The sequence below is a fragment of the Seriola lalandi genome, unplaced genomic scaffold (assembly GCF_002814215.2).
Source record: "Seriola lalandi dorsalis isolate HSWRI2012SDOR001 ecotype SW California unplaced genomic scaffold, Sedor1 jcf7180002054574, whole genome shotgun sequence".
In the NCBI taxonomy this organism is placed as follows: domain Eukaryota; kingdom Metazoa; phylum Chordata; class Actinopteri; order Carangiformes; family Carangidae; genus Seriola; species Seriola lalandi.
This window is the reverse complement of record NW_019525127.1, coordinates 1,851,430-1,863,300: the sequence shown is the minus strand read 5'-3', so window position 1 is coordinate 1,863,300 and position 11,871 is coordinate 1,851,430. Positions and strand designations below refer to the sequence as shown.

The 11,871-nt window shown below is 37.6% G+C and overlaps 1 protein-coding gene across 1 annotated transcript in view; it reads right to left on the bottom strand.

Moving 5' to 3' along the window:
* frg1 (FSHD region gene 1) overlaps positions 1-5,127 on the bottom strand; it is an 11,170-nt gene extending 6,043 nt beyond the window's left edge. The window contains exons 1-3 of the mRNA XM_023417437.2: positions 4,987-5,127; positions 4,209-4,276; positions 2,243-2,365 (exon numbers count right to left, since the gene is read on the bottom strand). Of these exons, the coding sequence (XP_023273205.1) occupies positions 2,243-2,365; positions 4,209-4,276; positions 4,987-5,045 (250 nt within the window). The 5' untranslated portion in view covers positions 5,046-5,127. The remainder of the gene's footprint in view (positions 1-2,242; positions 2,366-4,208; positions 4,277-4,986) is intronic.
* Between the last annotated feature and the right edge of the window lie 6,744 nt (positions 5,128-11,871).

Below are 11,871 nucleotides of genomic sequence, written 5' to 3'. Positions count from 1 at the left end.
AAATTTTAAAAATAAAAAAAAAAAAAAAAAAAAAGATCTTCTGGTTTTGACAGAAAAAGCTTTTGCCACACAAAAATAAATAATGTAGAATTTCATTAATTACTGTGCAACAATCATGTATTATTATTAAAATGTGCATAATTTCTTTTCACACCAAAGTTATCATTAACACTCGTTTCATGTTTTACTTATGTATTCTTGTAATTAATAATGCAAACCCTTCGGCTAAGTAGCGCTGTGCAGATCTGGGTCCAGTTCGCCAGCACAGAGACATTTGGAATATGATACAGTGGGAACTGTTGTGTTGCATTTAAATGCATTATTTTAAACCTAGGTAACCCGGGCTCCTCATAATTTAATAAAACTGTGACTTGCCTGTGATTAGGCCACTGCCTGACCTTTACCATAAATCAAAAGCTTTGTGCAATTTGTAGTGTGTCATACAGGCATCTGGTCAAGGAAGAGCAGAGTCTGTGAGACATTAACGAGGGAAGAATTTAGAAAGCAGAGGTAAAATATGACATAAGCTGCTTTTTCAAAAGGCTGATTATCTTTGGAATATGTCAGACTGTGACCTCCTGAGTTGTCTAAAAGAACATCAGCATGTTCCCGTCGACCTGCAGGTGAATGTGAATATTTTTGGAGCTTGCTAAAAAGGCTGCATCATCCACAGTGTGCCATCGGTGCAGAAAATCCAGTAAAGAGAGGAAAAGCTCTAATCTCTCTTTTTATACTGCTAGCTTGCGTCTTCTTTCATCTCCTAGAAATGAGCTCATGTGCATGCAGAGGATGAGGACCCACTGAGGGAATTGCGATGTTTAAATCTCCCAACCATTTTCACTGGTTCTCACAAAACATGGGTTGAATTAATTGTTAGTAGTGTCTCTTCCCGGGCAGACTGTTGCAATGTACCACTCCCTCAGAAGTGCCCGGAGGCAGAAGTGAGTGTAAACTCTTGAGTTAGCTCTGTCCTTCCCCTCAACTCAACCCTTGTTCAGCCTTTTCAGTCTGGTGTCTGGATTTACTACTTAAATACTTACTGCTTTGTGGACTGAAGGCAAAACCCCCTTCATCCCCAAACACCTGGAGCCTACAGTAAACGTAACCTCAAAATTGAGTTTTAAGTTCTCCAGGTTTGAACGACTGTAGGATAAATCAACAGCTGCAGGGTTGTCATATTCATTTAAAATGCACAAAAAATGACATATAACACACACAGGTATATGTATCAATATATTCGTAAAAGATTTTTTCCAATATTCATATATATGGAAATTGTATGTTCAATACCGTGAATTTAGTATGTAATGTATTATTTCAGACAGATGTCTTCAAACTGGGGCTGCAACTAATGATTATTTTCATTATTAATTAATCTGCCAAGTACTTTCTTGATTAATTGCTTTTGTCTATAATATGTCAAGAAATACTAAAAAAAAAAAAAAAAAAAAAAAAAAAAAAAAAAAAAATTCACCTTTTTATTACAAACAGCCCAAGGCGATGTATTCAAATAGCTGGTTTTATTCGATCTCACAAGTTAAACAAAGACTCTAAACAGTAACTTTGTTAGTTTTTAATTAGGATGTGTTTGGAATCATTAATTGGGTTATTCGATTCCACTGGAATGCGATTGCACAATAACATTGAGTTATTGCCCAGGGAAAATCATGGGGTCTGATGATAATTCAATGTTCTACCACATTACCTGGAAAATTCTACAGAAATGTGCAATTTTTGCCTTCAATCTGCATTAAGGCCAAACGCATACTCAAAAGTTGAATAAATGCACACGGAATAACAAATGAAGAGGTATGAAGCTGTTAAGTGCTGTGAATCAGTAAGACAACTGTCACTCCTGCACAACTGTGGGTGTCCAGGAGTTATTTGAGTGCAATCTGAAACTTGAACTTGAGAATTATCAGAACACCAAAATCAGCAACCTAAAGAAGTAGACTTTTTTTGACATCATACAGCTAGCAGTTGTAGAAATTGCCAAACAACACAAACTGATGTATAGTAAGTATCAAAAGAAAATGTAACCTGCAAAATCACAGTTCTTATAGTAGCTGATATTATTAAAGCGCAACAAATTAGGTCAGGTATCCCTCCCCTCAATACAGATATTTTCTACTGTGTTGACAAAAAGTGGATGTACTGAGTACAAGCCATGTGGGCTGAATGAAGGAGCTGACTCTGAAAAATAACTGTCAGATTCTGAAGTCACCTCAGCGTGTCTCCTTACCTTTGTGTGGTGCACCGAGTGTGAAGAGTCCGGTATCCAGGGCATGGATGTATGAGTTGTTCTGCATCTCTATGGCAACTGTTCCGGAAATTTCCCCAAAGCTGCTGATGGACCACCACCCACCTGGTGAGCAGAAAGATTTGTGTCAAAATGGTGTAATAACACACGGCATCTGTGTTCGCTTCAAAGCACACAGCAACATTAAGGTGCAATCTCTGCTCAACGGACAATTTCTGGAGTAAACTGTTCAAAATCTTCATGTTTACCTCATTGGCACTGCATTTTAAGCTAGCAGATTATTTATAGTTGGTGCGTCTAAACTTAAGTGACAAACATTATGAGCAAACATTCTAATATAAAATTAGTATTTGTCACAGGAAGGAATGTTACAAGAAGTTTCTGTATCGATTTGTATAATGCTTTTTTTTTTGTTAATCTATCTTTAAAAAGGTGCAATCTATGATCCAAACAAAACAAAGTGGTTGCCCTGAAGCCAAAAATCAAAACAAAGTAGTGGAATCTGCTATCACTCTCAATTTCCATACAAAAGTATCCCTAGACAACAACTATTTTTAATTTATTAATGTTTTGGTGAAAGACTTATTTGCATCAGTTATGTTGATGCAAATAAAACCAGGAGTATATCAGGCGTATACAGTACACAGCATAAATGATTACACCCCCTCTGAACGTAAAGAAATATTTTTTCCTTAAATGATCAACGATCCAGTTCATAAGAAGGTGACCAAAATGAAATGTATTAAACATGTATATAATAACAACATAGAAAGATATGTCATCAATATCTAAGAAATAAGAAAATTTGACAGCTTGGCTTAAATCTAGGATTGCAAAGATGAGTACACCCTTGTATTATTTTAGTACTTAGTATGTCATACCTTACTTTTTAGAACTGCACTGACCCTTCTTGGCATCGAGTGTACAAGTTCACAACATATTGTCCTGTCTATCCTGCTCCACTCCTGGAGGATGACCTCCTTGAGGGGGAGTGCTGCTCCACTTGTCTCTTCAAAATCCCCCACAGGTGCTCAATAGGGTTGAGGTCTGGTGACATACTTGGCTACTGCAGCACGTTCACCTTGTTCTTCCTGAAGAAAGCAGCAGCGGCCTTGGAAGAATGTTTAGGGTCATGTCATGTTGAAAAAGTGCCCGTCGACCCAGAGTGTGGAAAGAGGGTAGCATCTTCTCTTTCAGGATTTTGCAGTAAATCTATGAATTCATCATACCATCAATGAAGTACAACTCCCCAACAACTTCAGCACTCATACCCATATAAGAACTTTACCACTGCCATACGTCACTGTTGGAACCATGCACTTCTCACCTCTTGTACCCTTGCCCTTTTCTGTGCAGTGAAAACTTTCTCAAGTCTCCAGACAATTCTCTCCAATGGGATGCCATTGTTGTCAGCATTAAGTCTGAGAGCAATTCAATGGGTTAGGTACCATTTTAATTGTCAACCGATTACACCTGTGTGAATGGGCTCACCAGGTGAGTCTGGTGCCCTTAACGAGCACCAAAAAACATCTCATTAAGTTTTATTATGTAACTTTCAGGAGGGTGTGCTCATTTTTGCAACATGAACTTTTACCATTTTGACAAGAAGATCATATTTTTCTGTTTAAGTATTGACATATATCATTGGTAATGGATTTAGGAGAGTTCCCAGAATATTACATCATATAGGAACCCCAAATGTCATATTTGTAAAGAGAAAGCACTGGATTTGTCTGTATAAGAGAGGGTGCACTCATTTGTGCTGCATATTGTGCCTGTAAATCAGTTTAAGAATATGAAATGCTGGCCCTCTAGCAATGATGAAAACTTTTCTATTAAATATGTAAAAATAATTAATTTTATATGTCACAAGCAGAAATTCACAGCTTAATGATGATGTAAAATATCTGTGGGCTTAACAATTTAGAAATACAGTAGATACACTTACCAACTATATCAGGTTTATCGTCTTCATCTGTCGCTTTTCTCTTCTTATCTTTGTGCTTCTTCTTTTTCCTGTAATAAGTAAATAAATCAAAAAGACTCATGTTAACAGAAAAATTTAACATGTAATTTCATGGCTAAATGTTTAATTACACAAGTAGAACTTGTAAAACATAAACAAGCATTCAGACTCGAGCTGGCAAGTTAATTTCTAAAAAGTGAATTCGTTTTCCTTAAATTGCAAATTCAAGGTTCTTAAGAATCAATAACAAATCATTGATTTGCCATTTAGTTTTCAATGTGAATGAAAGTCTAGGACATGAGCTACAGATCCTTCAATAAACATCAACTCTGATGACCTAGTCTGATGATTGCATTTACTTTTATTTACGTGAAAACTTGCAGTGCAGAAATGCTTCAAAACAGTGAACATGGTTGCTGGTCCAAAACTGAACGATCGTTCATGTGTTAGCTATTAGCATTAGCAGCCAAGAAAGGTGCTAATGTGTTGGCCAGGCTCAAATAACCAACTAAGGTGGACAGTTCTGCGACAATCCTTTAACCACCACTGTGTTAATATTTAGTTAAAAGTTAAGAAGGACAAACTACTAGATTAAACGTATAAACAGTGAGTAGTAACGTAGCTTTCATTGTAACGTCCTCGTTTGAGTCTTTGCTAGTGTAGCTGAAGTTAGCACAGGTTGCAGAGATCCACTTAGTTAGCCTTTAATCACACTGCAGGCGGTAGCGATGAGAGCTGCCAAGTCAGGAAAAAAACTTACCCTTTATTAAGACCTTTCAGAACCAGTTTGGTTGATTTAACGTGTGAATATTCAGCCATTTCTTCACCCAACCTAGTGGTTAGCACAGCAAGTAAACACCAAAGGCTCACTGAGTGCAAGTACGGCGGTTGCAGAGGGACATTCCGGGTCTCGCCACACTCAAACTCAATTTTCAGTGTGCGCATCCAACCGAAACAAAATGAACTACAGAGACAGTAGAGGATCTTTGCTATCTACCTGCAGATTATTTCATGTCAAGGCCACTTAGTGGAACAGATAGTGGTGGAAGCTCTACTCAAATATTTAAACAAGTAACAATACAGCAATACTCTATACTCAAACAAGTAAAATGCTGCTTTTAAACTTCTACTTAAGTAAAAAAAAAAATATATATAAAAAAAAAAATAATAATAATAGCACAAAGTAAAAATTACTCGTTTTGCAGATAATTGTCCAATGTGATTCATATGGCATATGAACTTACATACTTATACTGATGATGCATCATCATGTAAATGCAACTGTTGTAGCTTAAATAAACTGTAGTAGCTTCTCATGAAGGCAGAGTTATTTTTAGGCTGGCTATTTTATACACAGTGAGCTAGTTTACTCCAAACCAAGGTGCTGAGACAATCCAAGATAAGTCACCAGATAAATCTGAGAAGTCCTTGATTAATGAATGGGAGAGGAAAGAAGAAAAAGAAACAAAGTACTGATATTACCCTGTTCATGTTTAGGACTTTTCTCTAATCTTTGCCTATTGGTGACACTTGGGTCACTTCATCAGTTACTAAAATGAAAGAAGATACGTTTAGAGGGGAAATGTTTTATTGGTGGAATTGCTAACAGCTTAATCTGAAACACAGTAAGGACACACAATCAGACACTGATTCTCTTTGTAATGGCTCACAAGTCAAAAAGGCTGAAAACCAATGTTTTAGTGTTAAGAAATGTATTGTATTTTATGAACAAATCATATGGTTTAATATCAATTTTAAATCTGAAAAGTGTCTGGTCAAAGCTCTCAAATAAATTAGTAATGACAAGCATTGCCTAAAATGAAAATACTCAAGCGAAGTACCTCAAAATTGTATTTAGGTAGAGTACTTAAATATACTGTAATATAAGAAAATGTAAATCTCGTTCCATGAGTGGATACAGAAAATTACACTGAGTTACCTAAAACAGAAATACCTGCACACCGTAATACAATACAACAGTCAATATAACACTGTAAGATAGCGGTCCTGTAGCCATAGGCCTACCATAGCCAATTTTTGAAACTATTTCAATTGCTTTTAACACTGTGCAATAGAGGTGCTGAAACCATTTTATGGTAAATATTAAAACTGTAGTTTGTGGTGCCCATGTGAATTACACAACCTTTATTTACGTGACTACTGATCTCCTGCCACGGCACACCGTAATGTGTTAAATAAATTGCCTGGGTTTAAACTGAGGCTATATAAACCTGTGACCAGAGGAGAGTGAAAAACCAGTGAAAGTGGTTGGGAAGTATCCAGGTAGACCTTGTTCAGATAGTCATACCCATACATTTCTCCCCCAAGTCTTCATATTTTGTCATAATCTGCACCTTTAAGTGATTTTTGAATTTCCATACTACACAGTCAAGTTAACTACTAGCATAATCACTGCTGTCATTCAACGTCATCAGATTTAATCATAGCAGGGTCATAAATCATACGAGTCATTTCCTTCTATGTATCAGGATCCAAGTCAGGGTCTGAAGTTGTCGCATTTTGTCTCTTCTTGCCACACACACACACACACACACACACACACACACACACACACACACACACACACACACACACTAAAACAAACCCCTGAGACCCTTCCCTCAGATGCAAAAAAATAGTCACACCAATCAAATGGGGGGGGTAGGCAGGAGGGTGGTGACCTCAAGAACGGTGTCCTCATATAACTGTTTATGCTAATGTTGCCTCATTAAACAGGAATGGCCCAATCAGGAACCCGTGACAGGAGGTAATAAATCATTTGTGGACACTGTCGAGAAGTAAAATAAATTAGACAGTGCCTTGTGTTATCTGCCGACTGCAGTAAAACTCAGCTGGTAAGAACTCTATCATCTAACAGAAAAAAAGAGTCCAGACTAAAGAAAAAACTGATGAAGACTGCCCAAAACCAGGCAGACTCATCATAACAACTCCACTACAGAACATGTCTTAACAGATGCAGTAAAGTGAGAGTCCTGGTGTTGCTGTGCTTTAAGAAAAAAAAAGTTTGAGTGTGGAAGATCAGTCTGGTCAGAAAAGTCCTGGAAGCTTTCAGGAAGTTAGCCAGTGGGATTTTGAGAAGTCATGAATCAACATTTTCCCCCTCAACTGTATTTGTACTCTTGTCATTTGCCAAATTCAGTGATGCTTTGACAGCAATCCCTGTTGTTGATAGGATTAAACAGTCATAACGTGTAGAGAGAGAGCTGAGTGGCTAAGCCCCTAAGTTCTTAAAAAGAGCTGAAGGAAGACAGTGTCAAGCAAAATGGTTACACACTCAGTACATGAGACATCAGACCCTCAGTACAGCAAAAAGGACATATTATAGCAGCAACCCACTTCAGGCTATTAATATAAATAGATACGATTTTCTAGTGTAGAACACCTTATAGGGAGTTTTGTAACTGATGGTGTACTAAACTGTTAATAAATTATTTACTGATGATTATACCAGTTTTGAGATGCCCAGCATATTTTCAGCATTAGGGATCCTGTGTATCTATATTCTGTAATTACATCTCTATATAGGAGCTTTAATTTTAAGTGGCAGAGTCTTTAACTCCCTCGCTGGATTCAAATTGCCTACCCATGGAAGAGAGATTCACAGGAAATGATGCATGCATGATATCCAGCATTACTGTTATAAAATTCTATCTCATTGACATCAGCCTCACTGTTCCCGGTTCATTCTGTTACAACCACATGAGATGTATAATGTTCCTGCTAATGCAAATCGATCGTATCCTGCAGCTGCGAGTTTACACTGAAGAATTCGACAGGTGTGGTTTTTATGGTGAAGCAGTAGCAGGAAATGCGATGTATTGATCTTAAGGATTACATAACTCTAAAGCAAGCTTATGTAACTGCGAAAACAACTGCCACTGTAGCTGAACAAAAACGGACAATAATAATGATAAAGATAAAATTTTGTGTAGCAATGGTACAAATGGAGAAGAGCCCTTGAGTTAGTACGCTGCCTAAGTAATATCAGTTATACAGTAGTATCTAGTGTTTGCTAATATTAGCCACCATAGCTAGCCTGATCATACCAGGTTGATGACTGTTATCTCTCAAAATACACAGTTTTTCTTTCATATGTAAATAATGGAGAATTGTACAATTATCCCTCAGGTCTGTAGTAATGTTTTAAAGTTGTTCATGAATGGATTTTGGTTCAGATGCTTTTCCAGAAGGGCCATTGAAAGGGTCCACCAGGTGAGTTAAAGAGCTGTGTCATGCTAGAAAACAATAAAGATATTAAAAGCTTATTAATGCTATACTAAGCATCACTTAATTATTTATCAATTATCAATAAAAATGTTTTATAAAGGGTGACACCAACAAAATGACATCCAATTGCACTAAATGCATCAAGCCATCAATATGACAAAATTCTAGCAAAATATTTTGACAAGAAATGAAAAGCAATATTACAAGCAATTACTTGTACCTCCTGTCATGTATTTATCACTCTCAGCACAAAGAAAAGCTTGGTGGAGCGACTGAAAATCCTCCTCACAACATGTGGCATGATACAAGTTACAGTACGACACCCGTGCAGTCTAAATGGTAGATCTGTCATCTGGTGAAGGATGAGTTAATTCAGGAACTCTCCTATGTCCTTTGTGTCTTTCATGTCCTTGTTAAAGTGCCTTTTGTCTAACAAGTCTGCCTGCTCCATTAGCTGCCTTTCAACTGTGAAAAACACATTTATCATCCTTTTATATACTGTACAAAACCCACAACAGAGCTGACAGGAAATTAACTCTTTCTTGTTGAGGTGAAATCCTCTTCTTGGGTTTTTTGTCCCCAAATCAGCACAAAAAATAAAAAAGATTAAAGAAATGATAAAAGAAATTGAAAATTTATCTTTTATTTGATTTAATTTGTCTGTCTGTCTGTTGGTCTGGTCATGCACACTTAGGTCCAGAGTAAAATATCTTGACAAATACTGGACAGACTGCTATGAAACATTCATGACATTCATGGTCAGATGCATCCCAAGTAATTTGGGGAATCTTTTTATGTAGCATCACCGTGAAGACATTATAGATTTTGACTGAGGAATCCTAATTATTGTCCTTCTGATACTGGAGTACGCAGGGGTATACTAAATAACAAACTCATTTATTTACAAGAAAATGATCAAAATAAGCACAAAAAGTAGATGGGGGGAATCTGTAAGGTCAGCCGTGTAGGCAGTGGGTGAGTGGAAATGTGCTGCATGGATGTTGTGAAAACAAAGCGAAACACCTAAAGAAACCTCACGCTGCAGAGGTGTGTGTGTGTGTGTGTGTGTGTGTGTGTGTGTGTGTGTGTGTGTGTGGTGAGGAGATCTGCCCCATCTGACTGCTGCTGCTCTGCTTATATGCATGGGACACACCGGGCCCATGCTGCTGATTGAAGCCTTCAATTACTCTGCAGCCCTGAAGACAAGTGCAGCCACAGCAGGAAACCAAGCAGAAGGGCCGTCACACACTGTTTCTGAATTACCACAAACACATCTTTGGCACTTCTGTGCTGCAATTTTCCTATTACTCTTCAGCCAATATACTGTGTACATGCTAGTACAATTTATTTTAAATAAATAAAAAATTAATGATTATCATCTGATACTGCTGTTTTTTCTGATTTCCAAGGACTCTTGTAATCTCTTGTCTTTTCATCTCGAACCAGCGGGTCTAGGTTTCAAGTTTCCATTGCACTGAACAATTGGCAAAATAATTTGTGTATGCATTCATGGTTACCAGATGATGTCTCCGTAAGACTTTGGTAGCTCCCAGACTTTTCCTTAAGTGCATCATGCATTTGGTACACACATTCATCTTCCCCACAGTTTCAGCTGCGATAACTTTGGTGCTCCCTCAACTGTGCTTCAGATGCAAAATTTTATTTTTCCCAATACTTTTGTTCACTTTGTATTTTGTGTTTAGTGCCAATTAACAAATGCTAGCATGCTAACATGCTAAACTAACTTTGGCGACTTTATGGCAAATATTTTGTGACACTCTTAGCATGTTAGCATACTGATGTTAGCATATGGCCTAAATACAGTCTTACACAGCCAATGTTTGCTATACATGCATGTAAGGTAACTTCATATATACACATAAAAAACACAAGGGTAGCTTTAATTGGCATCAAAACCAAGGTACAAAATAATTATATACAGGGTATACTTGTAGCCCACTACATGTTTTTATGTTGTACAAGCTAATCAAGTGTCTGATTTCAACACTCTCTTCACACCTCTTCTAATTACTTCTCTCATAGACCTGTTTGTCTGGTTTTCTATTTTTGTCCTTCTCTAAAAAACTTTTAGTTATGAAGTCACTTCTGTCACCTCACTCTTCACCTCGCCCCTGTAACCCCCACCCCCTGACCCCCTCCTGTCCTACATCTGTCAGATACAATTCTCCTCCAGGGATTTAGGTGATAGAAGGTTAAGTTGCTGACAGTGTGGAGCAGGTGTTTTCATAAGTGCCAGCGTGCTGTTACATTGCACTATGGCCGCACTCTCGCTTTGTCAATGTCACCGCTCTGTCACGATGTGTTTCCTTGGCTTTCATGGTGTGTGTTTGTACAGGCTGCTGGGGTTTATGATGTGGATGACATCTGAGAGAGGGAGACTGATGAAGATGGATCAAGAAGGCTCCATGCCCTGGGGCTTCCTAGTTAAAAATGATGTAATGATGTAATTTCCTGAGAGTGACACTGGGGAGGAGACTGAAATGTTGGACAGGTGGAGAATTTAAATGTATAGCCTATTTAAGCCATTTATGTCTCTGTAATGTCTGGTTATTTTCACTCTATGTTTCTCTAAATTGATGACAAGATGTGAAATAAATCGCAGTACATAAAGGTCAATGTGAGACTTTAATGAATGACAGTTATTAAATCTTATTTATCATCCCTTAGTGGCAGTTTTTTAATAATATCATGACGGTTTCGCAATGAATTCAGGCTACACTTGACTAAAATGACTTTGTCACACAGTAATTACGTGATGGAATATTACATCTTGGCTTGTGATTGAACACAGAGTGAGAATGAAGGCTCTTTGCAAGAGAAAGTGCCTAACATGCATATTTACTCTTGTATTATTAAATGAAGGAAGCAAAAACATTTATTAACAAAAGACACACAATTAAAAAGATTAACTTAAGAAGTGCAAGGAGGGCTATTTATCCTCGGATGAATAGAGTGCCTGCCTTAATACCTTTCATGGTGGACTGGACTGCAGTATTACTTGACTTCATGGAGCTCTGGGTCTGGAAATTGACTACAGTCTACAGTCATTTAGAGGTCTTATGGCAATTTAGCTGCAGGTTATGGAAGAGGGGAGTTCAGAGAATGGATAAACACCTGTGACATTTCCTTTCAGCACTATGTTCAAGGTAACAGTTTCCACTCTACCCTTTTCTCTCCTCTCTTACTGGATTTTTAATGGTTCCTCTTAGTGCTGGATCTCTCTGGATGTGTACTGGATGTTACATGACTAACATACTGCAGTTTGCTTTTGGCATATGGCTTAATTTAAAATGTAGATGTTGACTTCCTGGTATGAATAAGTCACAGTTGACTGATATCGCACAACAAAATGTGCTGTGAATCCACTCGTATTTCC